General features: G+C 28.8%; 2 protein-coding genes and 3 pseudogenes across 2 annotated transcripts; 2 read left to right on the forward strand and 3 right to left on the reverse strand.

The window, feature by feature from the left end:
- Positions 1-3,925: 3,925 nt before the first annotated feature.
- Positions 3,926-5,035, reverse strand: LOC149059589 (uncharacterized; annotated as a pseudogene).
- Positions 5,036-10,621: 5,586 nt separating this feature from the next.
- On the reverse strand, positions 10,622-11,167 carry LOC107170697 (uncharacterized). Its single transcript, XM_015520880.2, has one exon. It carries the CDS (start codon positions 11,165-11,167, stop codon positions 10,622-10,624), a length of 546 nt encoding a protein of 181 aa, XP_015376366.2.
- On the reverse strand, positions 11,167-12,464 carry LOC149059590 (uncharacterized; annotated as a pseudogene).
- Positions 12,465-15,732: 3,268 nt separating this feature from the next.
- Positions 15,733-17,826, forward strand: LOC149059591 (uncharacterized; annotated as a pseudogene).
- Positions 17,827-19,080: 1,254 nt separating this feature from the next.
- Positions 19,081-19,795, forward strand: LOC149059592 (uncharacterized). Its single transcript, XM_089225047.1, has 2 exons — positions 19,081-19,085; positions 19,165-19,795. The coding sequence occupies exons 1-2, from the start codon at positions 19,081-19,083 to the stop codon at positions 19,793-19,795; spliced, it is 636 nt and encodes a 211-aa protein (XP_089081173.1).
- The last annotated feature ends 130 nt before the right edge of the window (positions 19,796-19,925 follow it).

The following is a 19,925-nucleotide window of genomic DNA, read 5'->3' on the forward strand; positions in this document are numbered from 1 at the left end:
TTATTCTATGGACTGTAAGTAACATATTTATAATTATTTATTTTTTATTTAATAAAATAATTTCTTAATTATAATTTCAGCACCACATTTGATTTATTTTTGGACCATTTATTTTTCAAATTGTTAAAATTGGTTAATAATAATATCGTAGTGCAAAAAGTCGAAATAAAATTTGTTGTTTGGAAACATGTTTATTTACAAACACATTTCTCTCTTTTTCTAAATTCAATTTTATAACTTACAAAACTATCTACACAAATGACACATTTTCGAAGTCTAATTGCAATTATTTTCCGCGAATTTGTTGCCCAAACTTTGGGTAAACAAATTACGGAAGTTGATGCTGATGATTTCATGTGGTACTCGCTTACACTCAGAAAAACGATCGCTTGTAATGGTATCAGAGATACGGTAAAATGTATTATGTATATCTTAACTGGAAAACATGCTAAAACACAGGACGTTGGGGATTTACTTGCAAAATGGATCACTAGAGTATTACCGTTAACCAAAGTAGGTATCTACGGCCCTTAATTTAAATTCAAAATGTTTTACAGTATTATTATTTTTATAGATGATTTTTGGTGGTACTGTGCTTGATAAACAATTTACGCTAACAACTGATGAATCATATCTATATGATATCCAAAGACATGGGTAGAAGACAAGAACAGGCAACTCTGTATTTGATCCTCACAAAGCAACATTGAGAGATATCGACTATATATATGAAAAATTTAATTTTCCTGAAAACCCATTGTCAAATGCGGAACCCCCCAAACGTCGAAGAGAACATATTGACGATATGCAGTTGCTTTCACCACCCCGAAGGGTCAGAAGATGCGGTATCAAACAACTAACCGATTCTAGCTGCTCTATCCAAGAGATACCATACGAGGATACCGTATGTATACATTTATCTATGTTTATTGAAAATTGTTGCTTACATACATTATTTTTTAAGAAAACGGCTTGCTCGCAGTATGTAGACAACAGAAGACAGATTGATTCGAGATGCCAAGAGCAGATTTATGAAAGTAGACCAATCCGGAGTAGAAGGTGTAAAGCAGTATGTCCCCCTGTTGACAATACTACAACGACTGATTTACCTTCCTGCAGCCAAGAGCAAATAAGCAGAAGCCCGATTGATTCGAGATGCCAAGAGCAGATTTATGAAAGTAGACCAATCCGGAGTAGAAGGTGTAAAGCAGTATGTCCCCCTGTAGACAATAGTACAACGACGGATTTACCTTCCTGCAGCCAAGAGCAAATAAGCAGAAGCCCGATTGATTCGAGATGCCAAGAGCAGATTTACGAAAGTAGACCAATCCGGAGTAGAAGGTGTAAAACGGAGGGGACAGACAACAGTACAACAACGGATGGTCCTTCCTGCAGCCAAGAACAAATAACTAATATACAAACACGACTAACAAGACCTCAACGAACACGGAGAAAACCACAATTTTTAAATGACTATGAATGCAATTAAATATCTTTGTAACTTGCACTACTCCGGTAGAAACGAATCGGTTTATAATTCGTTAAAAATCGAAATATTGTACTACGACTTAGCCAAGTACTTCCCTGGCTTCGTTAGGATGTCCCCTTTTTGGGAAATGTATTTTGGATACTTACAATATGCATAAAATGGTGGTGAGGTCGAGTTGTCCAGACGGTATATTGGTGCAGGATTACATGGGTAAAATACTGGTTTTGCCCCCACTACAAGTATAATTCGCTTACCAGGGGACTTAAAACTTTTTGAAAAGAAGCAGCTACTTTAATAAATTGTTTGAGAACATATGATAAGGGATTATGGCCTCTCCACAGACATGTTAACTATGGACCGCGCATAGAGAGAGAAGTCTAAATAATAATAATAATAATCTAGAACATCAAGCAAAAGAGATAGAAATATAAGTTGGAATTACATGGAAAAAGAAACGAAACAATTTTATTTTTCCAAATGTTATTTAATATGATTACTAGTCTTATCACTTTTTATTAACATTTTACATTTATTTTATTTATTATATTTATTAGCTATTACATTAATAAATTAATTATGATTTACAAAATTACAAAATACAAATTACAAATTACAGAAATATGTTGAAAGTTCCTTATTGATTTTTGAAAGTTATGATTTTTGTTAATTTTGATTGAATCCTCATTTTTGATCCAACCAATTCTTTGTTATAGTGATGCAATCTTATCGTACCTATTATAATATTTTAATATTAATTGAATTATTAGTAATAAATTGTTATTAATTGGCGATTGGGAATAAATGTGTTTGTTTAAATTTACAAAGTATAGTTTAATATTTATACTAGACATACATTTTATGATTAAATATTGAATAACATTATTATTTTTTTGATTTTTAATAGCCTGCATTATCCATAAAATAAAATTTTTTTCTGCTATTTTACATAAAGTAACAACGTCAATTGATGGCTTAGTTAATCCACCACGATTTTTGATATAAATTAATTTGTGTCTGCTATTTGTATCTATTAATTCTGCTGCACATACATTACATTTTAATACACATGATATTTTTTTCACTATAAAACCGGAAATATACTCAATATCAAAGCATTTATATTGAGGTATTTCTTGTAAATTTTCATCACCTATTATGTTTGGCATTTCTTCTACACATAAAATTTCTAAAAAAAATTCGTTTGGTTTTTTTTTTTTTTGTACTAGTGACACTTAAAATGTTAGTTGCGTCCTGTGGTGAACAATTTGCTCAATTTGAGACAGTCAAATTTGTGTGTATAAGTAACCTTTTGTATACGGCTTCAATCTGCGCAGCCGAAGGATTATTATTAAACCCTCCTCTAGATCTTATTGCAGAGAAGAGCATTTCAATATGATCCTCAGATAATTTTTAAGTTAAAACGAAATCTGTCCAGACTTAACTACATCTAAAAATAATTGTTTTACACTAATTTAACATGTAATTCATCCAATTAAGTCGGTTTTTCTTTGAGATTCTAAAATTGGTATATTATTTTGCCCTTTTAAGCTTTCTAAATACAAAATTGAATCTTTAACAAGTTTATGTGTTTGGCCTTCAAGATTTGCATACAATGGTCGTTAAAATTGTAACTGCTCAAAAAATTACGTGAATTCAGAAAATCAAAAATATCATTAATTTTCTTACAAAATTCTATTGTTGAATCACTATCACTATTTTGAAAACCTTCAAATCTCTGATTTTTACACAAAGTTAAAGCATCTGCAACACTGGCACTGAATGTTTGTGCTGCTAAACTAACCTTAATTTTTTCTTTAAAGTACCAAATATGTCGACGTCTAAGTTTAGTTGCCAAATGTAATCCACCCTTTTCTTGCAAATCTACTAATTTTTTGAAATAATCCCATTCGATTGATTTCCCATTTTGGTCGTATAGTGTTCCCCAATCACCAAGGGTGTTTGTAACTAATTTTAACATATGAGCAGCATTTAAAAATATGTGTACGTCTTCTTGGGTATTTGGATGTTTAAATGAAGGTTTGGTTGGTAAATTGGCACCTAATATTTCTACCATAGACATATTTGAAGCAGCCCCATCAAATGTGAACGATTTAACAATAACACCAGTGTCGTTCAAATTTTGAAGACATGTAGTGCCTAAATTTGATTTTTCTGCTGCAGTTGTGCCATTCATTAGGAAGTACCCTACTGGAATTTTCCATTTGGAATTCAATGCCACTAATAAAAATACTAAGGCTTCTCTAGCCAATTGCAAGCTATCAGAATCTACTTTGTCTTATCCAAAATTAATGTACCCTTGAAGGCGGTCATCATTATAATGAATATCTTCCCTAATAGACATTTCATCCATAATCAAACCACAAAAAAGTTTTTTATTTTTTTTCCCCATTTCTTCAACCTTAAGTTTTACATCATTCAAACATTCAACACTAAACCCAGGTGTTCCATCAATAGTTGAATACCATTTTCTGATAGTACTGGATGAGGTAAAGTTTTATTAAAAATCTCTCTAGCATAGCTGTATGCAGCTGAAGAATAAAAGTGTAAAGTTAACCCAAATGTCCTTAATTCTGGTGATATACTATTTCCTGTTGACATATTTAACTGTTTCATAATGATTTCAGTTTGAAGATGTGGTATACTTTCCTATAAAAATGATCAACAACATAAATCATTGCCAACTAAAAAATTACATTTTATGTATATTTATATCATTGTAAAACCAATGCATTCATAAAAAAAAAAAAACTAAAAATAACAATATACATTATTGTAAAACCAATACATTCATCGCTTTGCTAAGAAATACTGTTTAACAAAGTATAAGTTAAACAACTGTTGTTGTTTACCTTTACAGTATTCTGAAATAAGTTTTTTTTCTTCAAGTGTTCAACAAGGCTGGATAAATTTTTTATTTTGTCCCGGAGGTTTTATTATCATTGGTCAATTTTTTGGTCATTGATTTCTTTTTTTGCTCTAAAATAACAGATTGTGAAGCATGCCAATACTTTAAGCGGCTGTTGGGAGTTTCTATATTACTAGGGGATTCAAAGTCTCCAACATACACTTTTCGTTTCCTATATTGTATAAGAATAATTTTTAATATTTTTTAACTATCTATAGATAGTTAAAAATATGGACCTTAGGTTTTATATAACTGTATAGTAAAAATACCTTTTAGAAAAATGGGTAAATCTTGAAGGAGGCGTAGTTAGTAATTTTTCATCAACCAATTCATTTTTACTCAATGTGTCCAAACTAATTTCTTCAACTAATATTTCTGAAGGTAATGGCACCACTTCTTCATCCAATTCATTATCACACACTGCGTCCAAACTAATTTCGTCAACTAACATTTCGGAAGGTAATGTCACCACTTCTTCTTCCATTTTATCATGTATTTTATCGATAGTACTTTCAAAACTTAATGAGCGCCGAGAACCTATATTAATAGTGATTGTATTAGTTTATAATATAATTATAAAAAATTATTATAATTCTATATTTGATCTTACTTATACACATTATGCTAATAATACTAGAGACTGCATCCTTCTTTAGTTTTTTTTTTTTTTTGATTATTCGTACTAGTAATTGGTATTGAATAATCATTTTCACAAAAGTGACTTTCGCAAACTACATGTGAAGGCTTCAATTCAAAAAATTGGTCAATTGACTGAATAAACTTTAACAATTTTGATTGAAGTTCAAGATCTTTAGGGATTCTAGCCATCAATAAATAATAATATTCTAAGACATATAATTTAAAAAAAAATTACTTATTGGTTTTTACCTGTGTAGTTTTAACCCTTGACCAGCAATATTTGGGTAAGTCTTTATGCAACAACTGTTAACCATATTACGGTTGCAACTACGGTTTTTAATTAAAAAATGTATGTATTATTAAATACACTAACGAAATATTACTTCAACAGTTAACAAAAAAATGCAGTAAATTGTAAATACACAATGAAATTGAAATATGAAAATCAAACATCAGTTAAATCAAATAACACCGTAATTATAATAGTAAAGATAATATATATGATAGGGTTCATAGAATATAAATTTGCGTAATATGTTATTCCATGATTTTTCCAAGATGTATTGCTGTCTCTCTCACACTATGATGACTGAAGTATACATAGGCGGGCGGGGTGGAATGCGCGGTGCATTTGTTAATATGACTATGGGCCTTTTCATTCTTTATTATATATGTAAATATGCAACTCCTATGTTATAAAAATGAACCGTATTCGAGCGCTCCCGACGGTTGTACGACACTACTAAGACAGCGTTACCATCGATAATTACTGTTTGTCGATATTTTTACATATCGATATCGATATTTTTACCCATCGATAGTTTTTTTTTATTATTATTTATAATTTATAAAAATATAAAAATATAATATTACAATAGTAATAAATAAATAAAATTAATTTACTAATAAGAGATTATGTTATCTAAGTTATATCACATTATTATTATCAATATACATAATTTAGTTATACATTTATAATACATAAATAATACTTTAAATAACAATAAGTAATATGATTGATTATGCATAATAATATAATAATCAATGGTAAAGTTGGTAACAAGTAAATTTACAATGCATATTATTCAGTAATATAACATTATTTAATTATAAATATTGAACATTTAGAAGTGTCAACTACACACTTACTAATTGAATTGAATAAAAAAAAAACCAAATACAAATTTTATTAATAATATTTTCAGAAACCAACAATGTTCAAATGAACTTGTTGGACCATATATTTTGTACTGCTTCATACCTAGCATTACATTTTTATTGAACCCGTTTAAAAAACCTACCAACATGTCATAACAGTGTTTTTTACAAAATTTTTTATTTTTTATCAAATATTGTGTAACGATCGAAATTTTAATTAATATTAATAATATTATAAACCATTATGCGATAGCGCTCTCCGTCCCACGGTCCCCTCTGCCACCGCTCATAGGCGACACCGAGTTCACACACACACACACACACACACACATCATCATCACGTATGCCTAGTACCCGTGGTTCGGATGACCGGCCGACACTATATAATAATAACACCTCGACCTCATTAACGGCCTATAATAATATAAAAGTGTAAAGTACACCGGCCAAACATATTTCTAACTAAATTATGCAACGATAAATTATATAATGCTGTTCGGTGAACAACACGCCCAGCCACGGCAATCTCTTGTTCATTACTTTTTCTTCGCTTCAACGGACAACATCATGGTCGAGTAGCGAAGAATAAAATCGCCGGGGGCGTCTTCGGGACGATGCTCAACGGTCCAACAGCAAAGAAAGATGGTCATATGATTTTGTTAACGTTGTACGTAGTATGTACAACCCACATACAGCCACACCTTGGCCGGTGAATTAATATTATTAATTGTTAATATAGGTTCTGACATTTTGGTGTTAGTTAGTATTATAAAATATGATCGTTCGTGTATATATATATACTATATTCATATACCATTATTATTTATTTATACATACACTGGTATAACCAATATTCGGAGCCGTGTTTGGAATTGGCATATCGTCCATTCCATATTATTAGATTATGATTTATATTTATCCGTTATGTTTGTTTGTTCGGTGTCTTTCAATTGCGGCCAAGTTTTTATGCCGTATGGCTTTTCTTGGTCATAAATTAAATTTTTATTTTCTGGTATACATTAAAAAACCAACCCCCATAACGATGTTTTAATTTTTTTTCCCTTTTCCAATTTGTTTATTTATTTATATAAAGAAAATCCCGCATGCTCCGATTTTCGAATCTCGGCTGTGGGTTGGCGACCTTTACCAGCCTAGTCAATGTACACTCCACGCCAAATCTGGGTATGGCCTCGTGCGAGTTGTTACAATTGATTTTTGAATCAGTTAATTTTTTATAAGGTATATATTGAAGGCTAAAGATGAATAAAAAATATTCTATTTTTATAAGAAATTCTAAAAAATATACATTAAATAAAAAAAATTATAAAAAACTATATTTATAAAAATAAATTTTGTAAAATATTTTTTAAATTTTTTACTAAATATATATTTATTTTTATTTAGTTTAATTTTTTATGATTACAGTGTTTTTACAACATTTTTTTGATTTCTTATCAAATATTGATTATTTATTCAATTCATTTTTTTTTTATAAAATATGGATTGTATATTAAATACATTTTTTATCAAATATACATTTTTTTATTTAATATATATTTTTTAGAATTTTTTATAAAAATAGAATAATAGACTGAAGAGGTTAAAATTAAAGTTAATGAATTACAGATTTACATTAGAATACTTACCTGGTAAATATATGTATATAGCTGATTTATTAACAAGAAATATAATTTATAAAGAAGAAAATGAGGATGCGTCATTAAGAGATCTCATTCATACAGTAGGAGTCACAGAAATAAGATATAGCATAGATAAAATTATTGAACTAAAATTAGAAACAAATAGAGATAAAATATTAAGTAGAGTAAAAGAATATTATTTAAATGGATGGCCAAAGAAATTGAAAGAAGAGAGTGAAATTAATCATTTTTATAAAATAAGATCAGATTTAACAGTAGAAGACGAGTTAGTATATTTTGATAATAGAGTAATAATACCAACAATTTTAAGATATGGCATGTTGAAACAGTTACACAACAGTCATCAAGGAGTATGCAAGACAAAATAATTAGCAAAGCAGCATAGTATTGACCAGGTATAATATCAGATATTACTAACTAGTTCTGGCATGTGAAATTTGTAATAAGTATACCAGAAGTAATAAAAGAAATGAATTACTAAACCATGAAATACCTGATGTACCATTTGACAAAGTTGGAGCAGATATAGTTAGTTATGGTGGAAAGGATTATCTAATCATTGTAGATTATTATTCAAAATGGGTTGAAGTATGTAAGTTGAAATGGAAAACAGCACAAGAAATAAGCAAAAAGTGTAAAAGTGTTTGCTAGATTTGGTATTCCTAGTGTGTTTGTTGCGGATAATATGCCGTTTAGTAGTATACAGTTTAGGGCGCTTGCAAAAGAATGGGGAATACAAATAAATAATAGTAGTCCAAACTACCCTGTGAGTAATGGGTTAGTGGAAAAATATGTAGGCATTATAAAAAAAATGTTGAAGAAGTGTAATGATACAAATGATGAATTTGAGAATTACTTATTAAGTTATAGAAATACTCCTTTAATGAATATTGGTAAATCACCTGCAAATCTACTACAAAATAGAATTTTAAAAACTAAACTACCCATAAAAATTAGGATGGATGATAATACTAAGTTGATTAAACAAAAAATGGTTAAAAACCAAGTAACACAAAAGATGTATTTTGATATTAAAGGGACGGTAGAGGAAACTGAATATAAGGAGGGAGAACAAGTATGGTTACAGAATAAATTTAATAAAACTTGGAGTGAAGCAAGAGTAATAAAGAAATTAGATTTACCTAGATGTTATCTAGTGAAAGATAATAGTGGAAAGGAATTAAGAAGAAATATAATATTTATGAGAAAAAAGAAAACGCTAAGCTTGGAATTAGACGAGGAAGAGGATATGAGTGATAAAGTACAAAGTGGAGGTGTGATAAATAAAGATATTAATGGTGATATGGTGAGGAGATCTGGCAGAACAATTAAGATACCAAAAAGATTTGGATATTAAGTATTATTATGAATTGATAGTTTTTTATACTTGGTATTGCAAATAAGTTCAATCTTATTGGGAACTACCTATTAATTTATGTAGGTACTCATTGTTTTAAAAGAAAAAAATATATATTTTTTGTAATATGTTTAATTAGTTATGTAATTCTTTTCCATATTGTTAAAAAAAAAAAAGATTTTTTATAATTTTGTGAGTATGTAAAAGTTATGTTCATATATATAAAAAAAAAAATTATTTAGTATAACATTATTAATTGTTATAAGCATAGTTATAATATTGTTACAAATTAATATTTACTTTAAATATAAATAAGGAGGATGTTATGGTATCACTGCATATTCAGTGATAATAGTTTTTATCTTGAACTGGTAGTCAGTCAGTTTTGTAATATTATATAAGATTCCATGTTTTCATTACAATGTGTTAATGGCACGTTTATACTGTATTGTAAAATATAAAATGATTTAAAAAGCAGATTTGTGTTCTTGTGTTTAAAATATACACTTAAGTATAGTTGTCATAATAATATGAGACAGAACAACTATAACAGTTGCAGATCTTGATTGATTTTGTGGTTTTAAAAATATGTTACGCTGAGCAATTAGGCTACATTTCAGTTCTTGCAATTTTTGCTTTCTCTCGTTGGAATTAAGCGGATAATCATTTTCGTACTTGCCAGGCATTGTGTTGAAATACATCTCTAAATTTCCTTTCTTTGGCATTGCAACAGAAGTATTGCAAATTAAACATAAACATTAATTACCATTCACCATAGTAAAGAAGTAGTCTGTTTCCCACTTTTCGTTAAAGTGATATGTTTTGGCTCTTTTGCTCATGTTGATACGATTGTATTAGAAAATAATTCTATATGCGCACTTTATTCATACAATTCACACACACGATACACGAGTCACGAATGCGATGCTACGAACAACTTACTGATCATAGAATTAAACTAAAATGTGTTATAACTTGAAGCACAATGCTAGAATAAGATAATATTAATTTATACTACAGTCCATTCCACGAGAGAATAATCACTTTTCGCGCATCACAAATGACGGCTTCAGCGACGCCAGACCACAATTTCTCCCTCCAAGCGTCGACGACGACGGCCGAGGCCGGCCTAGTGACAAACCGAAACCCCACTTTCAAAGTTTACGCGCGCAGCGCGCATACGACAATAAAACAATACACTGTTGGCAGCATAGTGGCATAGTCATTAGTCGCTCAACGCGCAAATACTGTGCGGTTGTACTGTACATCTTTATTTTGTACAAAGTGGAACAACATAATATGTACAAATTTTATATACATATATACACAACACAATCTATTATATACAACAATTCAAATAAAAATAATGTATAATAATTAATTAATACAATTTAGTCTGTATCTGATAGATATCTGAAGTCTTCATCATCGTCGTCCGAGTCATCATCCGTGTCGCTTTGGCCAATAGTAAGAACACAAGGCTGATTTTCTGCTGACATGAGATCTTCGACCACATTATCCAAACTCCATGCTTTTTCTTCCTCCTTTATCACATGACCGACAAAATTTTTCCACATATCAGGGCTAACTTTATTCACTCCTTCAATTAATAAGTGTTTTATATCTTGTAATTTAAAAGTTTTGTTGTTATCTTTGACATGTTTCTTAATTATAGCCCATGCGAGTTCAATTGCATTAAGCTCACAGTGATACGGAGGAAGTCTAAGGACAATTTTATTGTTAGCTTTTACCATTTCATCGATGACATAATTGTTATATAATGGTTTCAATTTTTTAACTTGGTCCAACAATTCTACGACAAGCATTGTGTTGTCGACTTGCTCTCCTTTGCTCTGGAGCCATGCAATTATGTCAGCTTTTCTCCAATTCGTAGTTGGGCATTTTTCAATTTTCACCGAATAATAAGGAGCGTCCATTACGATGACAGCGTTGTCTTTGAGTTTCGGTAAAACACCTTCCAACCAATCACGAAATCCCCGTTCATCTCATCGTGATAGTCTTGGGTGTTTTTCTTTGACTCAAAGCACAAAAGACCTCCGGGAACAAATCCATCTTCGGAACCGATGTGGCTAACAATTAAACGTTTCCCCTTGCCAGTAGGGTTTATTGCTCCAGTCGAAAGTCCCTCGGAAGATGCCACTCGAGCTGACGTTACAGTTTTGTCGACCCATACTTTACTATTAACATCTCCGGCGTTTACCCACGTTTCATCTATATAGTAAATTGGCCTTCCTTCTTATCTGTATCTTTTAATATCTTTTAAATATCTTCTCCGCCAAATTATAATTTCAGATTTTTCAATCAAACCACTATTACGACCTCGCTTCATATATACGAAATCCATAGATTTCAACAATCTGAATAATGATGTTCGAGAAAAATTTGGTAGACCATTATCTTCATTTACGGACACAAGAATCTTGTCTAACGTAGGCGTATCACGATCGTGCCAAAATTGATGCACTTTTCTTCTGATACCATACTTGTCAAAATCATCTTTTTCAGTAATGGCAAAGATTTAATATTTCTTGAACGCATCAAATCAAAATGTCTAAGGTGAAGATTTGGTAGAAGATACGATTTATTATTTCTTTGCCTTTTTGATTTCCTATTCCAACTTTCACAAGCTAAAACTTCTTCGTCTAAATTTTTAGTAGGTTCTCCTAGGCACGAAAAATCCACTAGACTCTCTTCGGAGTCGTTTTCATAATTATTTGAACACAAAGATATAGCATGTACAGGCATTTTATCTTTGACACATTGGTCAGCAACAATATCAATTGCTAGAAGATCTGTAAAATAATGGAAAAATTGTTAGTATATTCTACTAATATTGTAATATTTAGTATTTAATACAGCAGGTTTAATTTCTATAAAATAACTATGTCTTTTTCCAGAAATAAAAGTAATATACAATTTTATAGTTCTTAGAAAGTTTTATACATTATAATATAACAACTAAGCACTTTTATACAAAATAATTCTAATACTTTTAAAAACATATTCAATAAAATCGACAAGTATCTACATTGAGGTACATAATATTAACCCTTTTACCAACCCTTTTAAAGATAATATATAATTTTCGATGAAAGTTTCAACGCTGGTCGGTTAAGGGATATTTTTGAACGTCACACACTTTAATTTTTTAAAACTAGACTCGACCACTGCAGACAATGCCATTTCTTTGCCGTATCCAAATATAGGAATCATTACTCCCGACCTTAATGGAAGAAGCTTAAAAGTTTTAATTATGATAGGAACCAATGAACGACAGAAGAAAGGGTTAATGTCATTTCCTTCTTCAATTAGGGATTCGCTTTCGCAATATATAGTATTAGCCCATGTATAGTATTAGCTTGAAATGGATTATCAAAATGTTCCAATCCCTAATTCTGTCTATCATATTTTTGTTCTAAACAAACGTGTGCTTCATCTTCATCTGTAGCACAAGTTATTACATGGTTAAATTGTTCCTGAAACTCTTAAAAAACATTAAAACAATAGTTATTGAAAGTTTATGACAAGCAATACAATGAGTTATTATAGCATTAATAAGTGTTCAATTTTTGTTATTTTCATAAAATTAAATAAAAATATCTTTATTTTTAATTTAAAAAACCATTATTACATATTTTTAAACTGTTATGTAACTGTATAACTAGGTAATTAAAAATAATTGTATTGCAGAGGTAATGATTTTATCAAACAAAGATTATGAGTTTTTTTTAAAATTAATTTTGTATATTTAACTAGTGGATATAATTATTAAGGAATTAATTGTATACAGGCAATCTTTACAAAATGAAAAGAAAAGTTAAAACTGGACAAATTATTGATAGCAGATATATATTTATTCATTTATAGGTACTATTTATATTCTAAAAAAGTGGTATTATACAAATTATCAACAATTAAAGACTATCATAAAAAAAATAGTTCGAATACTATATAGTAAATTTCGGGATTGGTAAATTGGGTCCCATATGACCTTATCTCGGTAAATTGGGTCCCGGAAAAAAAAAGGTAGTAGGTAAGTTGAGTCCCGGATAAAAAAAGGTTGTAGGTAAGTTGAGTACCGGAAAAAAATATATAAATTAAAATATATGTGGTTTTTATAATATTATGTTCTAAATAAATAATATATGGTATAAATGATTAAAAAATTGTGTACCGGGAAAAAAATTCCAATACGCTAAATAATATTATAGTACGTAAAATTGTACAATATATGGTATAAATTATTAAAAAATTGTGTACCGGGAAAAAATGTTAATACGCTAAATGATATAGTACGTCAAATTTTACAAAAAATATTTAAAAATATTATGCTTTAGGTAAAAACTTAAATGATAAACATTTAACAAATTCTAAAGCTGGTTTCACACGGAGCGATTTAATCGCGGGCGGTCGCGGTTAAAAATCGCGGCGGTTAATCGCCTAAAATTAAACAAATATGTTAGTATGGATGTATTCACACGGGAAAAACCGCACGACAAAAAATCGCGTTCGACCGCCTTCGATCGCTGCTGTTCAATTTTCCAGCGGTTAAAAGCGGTTGATCGCTAAAATTAAACTGCCTATTTCCAATGGTTCTGTTCAGACGGTGCGTTTAAATCGCCGCGATTGCTTGCGTTCATTCCATAATTCACCACTCACGTGCAAGCACAGAAATTATTTTAATTTTATTATAATAAAATTGATTGTAAAAATCATTTTAATATTTTATTAATTTTTAATATATCTATACCTTTAATTTACTATAAACTATACACGTTTAATTAATATGGGATTTGACAACGAAGAATTTGTCTTAGAGATTTCCGCTGAAGAAAGCATCTGGAATACAAGTAAGAAATAAATTAATCCTACCTAGTAATTATTATCATTTATAAATTACTTAAATCTCTATCTTATAAAAAATTTGAATATATACTATACTTTAATGTATGACTATAAAATGTGTAGAATCTAAAACCTATCACGATCGGGTAGCTAAACATGTAAGCTGGACTAAAGTAGCTACCTAAGTATTTTCCCAAAAAAATTACATTTTAAAATACCATTGCGTGTATATAAAATATAATAATATACTCTAAAAATTTCATATACCAATAAATTATATTTTTAAATTATAACAAAATAAATAAAATCGTTATTCTTGGTTTAAATATGTAATTTTGTCCAAATTTGAATTTAAAATGTCTATAAAAATAAATGTGTTTATACTATATTTTTTAGATTTTTTGGTTACAGTATGAATTATTTAAGAAAATCTTTGTTTTAAATTTTCAACTCTTAGTTATAAAAACTTAACATTTTTTAATTCCAATGATTGATAGTTTTCGAGATTTTGACAAATTTTGTCAAAATTCGAACTTTAAATGCTTATAAAAAAATCGTGCCTATGTATTTTTAAAATTTTTCAACTGATATTTTAACAATATATTAGAAACCTTATTTTAAATTTTCAGATTTTTTGGCCCACCAAATAAAATTTTATTGACAATTATAAAAAAAAAAACTAAAAAAATTGAAAACTGAAAATGTCTGTAAACATCTCAAAACAAATCAAAATCTTTTCAAAATCTTATGGTGTATAGAAAATGAGAATATAAACATTCAATACAATAATTCGTTTTTAAATTACAACCAAATAAGAAAAATGCTACATGAGAAATCGAGTGAATATCCAATGTTGTAAAATTATGAATTTAGAACGCTCATAAAAATTTATTTTTACTTGCTTTAGATATTTTATTTTTGATAGAACTAGAAAAACTTATGTTACATTTTAAAATCAAAATTTTTATAAATTTCTAACTCTAAATAATTTGCAAATTTTCGTCATTTTTACGAATTTTGTCAAAATTTCAACTTTAAATACTTAGAAAAAAATTGTAACTACAGATTTTTAATATTGTTCATCTGCATTTGAAACAATTAATTTGGAGCCTTTTTTAATTTTTGAAGTTAGAAAAGTTAAGAATTTCTGTAAAAATATAAAAATAATAGTTATCATTAACATAAATATTTATGCTTTTTTTAAATGAAGGGTCCGGCGCAACAACCGGATAACTCCACTTTTTTTAGAAATTGACTTTTTGATTGAATAATAACAACGAAAAAATTCTTTATCTATGGGTGCAACAACAGTATATCTCCGATTATTATATACGGAGATAACGCATAAAATGGAGTTATCCGTTTTTGTAATTCGGTGCAACAAACGGATAACTCCGGAGTTATCTGGTTGTTGCGCCCAGCTGGTCACACTGATATAAGCACGTTTTTTTTGATAAAATCTTTATCACTGATGTTAAAAATCACCTATAAACCGGTATAGAGATTTAATATTAACGTTTTAATGTTAAATTGGTGACTCGTGGAGTGTGAAATGTGAACCGTGATTCGTGTTAGACATGTTATAGTATTTTTATTGTGTTATATCTACGGGAACATTTTAACTCCGCAATTAAGTATGGAAGAAAATAACATTGAGTTAATATTAAATGAATCATTTTCTGATTTTGACGATGATTTTATAGACCCAGATTTTATTCCTAACCAATATAATAGTGACAATTCTCTTGGCGGTATACAATTATTAGAAAGTGATTCAGAGTCCGAAATATGTACTCAAGAACCAGAAACTGATATTGTTGTTGTAGTCAATAGTTCAGATACTGTAGGTAGGTACTCAAGAACCAGAAAATGATGCTGTTGTAGTCAATAGTTCAGATACTGAAGAACCAACTTCATTCATCCAAGGAAAAAAGAGAAAAGTAAATACATCATTGTGGGTAAGAAAAATTGCAAAAGTTGAACGAGCAAAGGGTGTTGCATGTGTTAGTTTAAGGCAAAAACCAATAAAGAAGAGACAAACTGGACCTGACTGCATGTGCAAATGGAAATGTTTTGAAAAATTTTCAGATGAAGAGAAATCTACACTCATTAATACTTTTAATAAAATTGGAGATAAAGAAAAGCAAGACATATTCTTGGGAGGCTATTAATTGGTATTAATAGTATTGTAAGACATAGATCTGAAAATGAAAATTGTACTAAAAGATCATTTTCTAGCTATTATAAGGTTCGTGTTGGTGATAAAGAACATATTGTTTGTAAAAAAGCATTTTGCTCTTTATTTGGCTTAGGTAAATCGGTCATTGACAGAATATGTAAAAATTTAAAATAAAACAATCCCAGTCCTAAGGATAAGCGTGGTAAACATACTGTTCGTCCAAATCGAATTTCAGATTTAATATTATTTCAAATTAACACCCACATTCAAAGTTTTCCCAAACGCAGTTCTCATTACAGTAGACAAGACAATAATGAAAGAAAATATTTATCTCCAGAATTAAATATTAGTAAAATGTACAATATGTACATAGAAAAATATGAACCAGAATTTTGTCAAAAATTTAGAAATGGGGAACTAGTAAAACCAGTAGTCAAGTATGATTTTTTCAGCCGCCACTTTAACAGTAATTTCAACTTATCTTTTGGCACTCCAAGGTCTGATACCTGCCAGACCTGTGACAAATTGCAAAATTTAATAGAAGTTGAAAAAGATGTTCAAATCAAATCAAATCTTGAAACTGAAAAAGACATACATTTAACTAAAGCACAGTTATTTTACACGGATTTAAAAGAATTATCAACTAGAGCTAGAACTGATCCAAATATTGATGTTTTATCTTTTGACTTTGAGCAAAATATGCCACTTCCCCACATACCTTGTGGGGATGTGTTTTACAAAAGACAATTATGGTGTTTTAATTTCTGTATTTATTCTGCAAAAACTCGTCATTCACATTTTTTTATGTATGACGAATCTTTGGCCAGGAAAGGACAGAATGAAGTTATAAGCTTTCTTCATTATTACTTCCAAAATATCTTACAGCAAGGAGTGAAAACTGTGTATCTATTTTCTGACAATTGTAGCTCTCAAAATAAAAATAACGCCATCATTCAATATATTTATTCTGTTGTTCAAAAAAATATGTTTGGTTTAGAAACTGTCGTTCAAAGATTCCCTGAACCAGGACACAGTTTTTTACCCTGCGACCGCTGTTTTGGTCAAATAGAGCAGAGAAGAAGAAAAATTGAAAGAGTATTTCTGCCAAATCAGTATCAAGAAATGGTGAAAGAAGTTTGTCCTTCAAAATTCAATGTTATTAATGTAACACAAAACATTATATACAACTTTTCTGAATATCTTAAACCATTTTTCAAAAAATATTTAATGAGTACTAATAAACAAAAATTTACAATAATGGCATATCGTACACTTAAATATTCAAAAGAAGGACTATTTTGTAAAGTTATTGCTAATTCAAATGGAGAAGAACATTTTGTTATGGACAAAAATAATATGATAGCCACATTGTCATTTGAGAATCTTCAACAGCTCCATCACTCAAAAATTAAAATAAAACCTGCCAAATTAATTGACATACACTGTCTAGCAGCAAAATATGTTCCACAAGAATATCTATACTTTTATCAGGGACTTGAAGAAGTGGATACAACTGTAGAGGAACGTTTAACTTCAGATGATGAACTATAATAAGTAACATACACTAATAAAAGGTAACAATAATATACTAAAATGTATTATATTCATTATTTTGTACACTCTTTTTAAATAAATATAATTTTTATGTTTCAGAAATGATGAAATACCAATCATGTATACTATAATATGTAATACAAAGATTATCTGTTTTTTTAACATGAATGTTTGGTTAATATTATGTATTATTAACTTTTAGGTAAATACCTAATATAAATACTTTAGTATTATTTTATTATGATGGTAATAACAAAAATGTGTTTTTCAGAAATGAAAAGATATTATTCCTTATTTATTAAGTTGGACGATTGGTGATTATAAAAATCATTATAATTTTAAACAAAAGGTAGATTTCAATAATTATTCAAATTAATAGTACTAGAATAAATGTGTTTTAATTAGATAAATATTTTGTTTTGTTCCAGAAAAGATGATGTTCATGTCAAATGATTTATAAATTAATATTCTGTATTTTTTTAAATATTTAAATGTAATACTAAGATTTGCCTATTCAAGATGAATATTTGGTTAATATTATTATTTATTATTCAATTTTGGGTAAGTATATAATTAATACTTTAATATTGTTTCATTATGATAGTAATAACAAAAATTTGTTTTAATTATATAAATATTTTGTTTTGTTCCAGAAAAGATGATATTCATGTCAAATGATTTATAAATTTATATTCTGTATTTTTTTTAATATTTAAATGTAATACTAAGATTCGCCTATTCAAGATGAATATATGGGTTATTATTATTAATTATTAACTTTTAGGAAGGTACCTACTAAATATTTTATTTGTTTTTTTAAATTTGTATGCTCTAAATAAGTTGTTATTATGAAACTTATATAAAAATTTAAAAATTAAATTTACTAAAAAACTAATTTTTTTTCCATGCTTACCCATCTGTTATTTTTATGAATAACTATAATCTTCATATGTAATCAAAGAAATCTTTGTAAAAATATGTTTAAAAATAAACTGTTTTATCATGAAAAAAAATATATATATATTTTTTAGTTTTGAAATTTAGCACTTTTCTGATCAAGAACCAGATAACTCCATGTTATGTTCAACTTTGAAAAATATTTTCGGTTACAAAATTTAAAACTAGGATTTTGATATTTAGATATAATTATTTATTGTTATGTCCTCAACTTAAATATACCGACATATTAATCCTATCTTCAATGCAAAATTAAGGAAAGTGTTATATCTTCATCCTGAACATTTTTCCGAAATGGAGTTATCTGGTTGTTGCACCGGACCCTTCAAATTCTATATTAAATGATTCGTAATGTATGATTTAAAAAAATAATTATAGGACTGAGGGTAACATTGAAGAATCCAGTGACAATGAGATTGACATCAGTGATTCTGTACTGGATGAAAATATCGATGTTCAAAATGATGGAGACGATGAAAACGATATTCCAGATGATCCGATTAAAAAGAGACCAGCTACAAAAACGAAATCGGTTAAAAAACCTTCATTTGAGGAAAATTTGCTAAACATTTTGGAGAATCGTCGTCCACAAGATGCAGAAACTTCTTTTCTGATGTCACTTCTTCCTCAAATCCGTAGTTTAACTGAGGAACAAAAAGGTAGGGTTTATATTGAATTTTTGACTATTCTACAAAGAGTCAAATATTCTACTCCTCCTCAAATGCAACAAATATCTTCTCAGGGGAACTCTGGTTCTATTCCTTTTAATAGTTTTAACTATTCGTATTATAATGTCAATCAAACTTTGCCTGAATTTTCTGCACTAACCTCAGCTATAAACCCACATCATATTGAAACAACGAATCCTACATTACACAATTATTACACTCAGTATAATCCTCAGACATCTGCGTCCTCCACATATTCTGGTAATATACAGAATTCTGAGTTTGAAAATAACAATAAATATTTATACATTATAGGTATGACATTGGTATGTTTATTTTAAGTATGTTACTATTATGATTAAATTATTTTATAATAATATTACAAAAAGGTATTGTATTATTTAAATTTTAAATATTGTTCAATAAAAAGGCTTATTGTTTATCTTACTTATTTTGTATTAAGTCGATATG

The sequence above is a fragment of the Diuraphis noxia genome, unplaced genomic scaffold (genome assembly GCF_037042655.1).
Source record: "Diuraphis noxia isolate RWA-SAM2 unplaced genomic scaffold, SU_Dnox_SAM2 contig0001, whole genome shotgun sequence".
Classification (NCBI taxonomy): Eukaryota; Metazoa; Arthropoda; class Insecta; order Hemiptera; family Aphididae; genus Diuraphis; species Diuraphis noxia.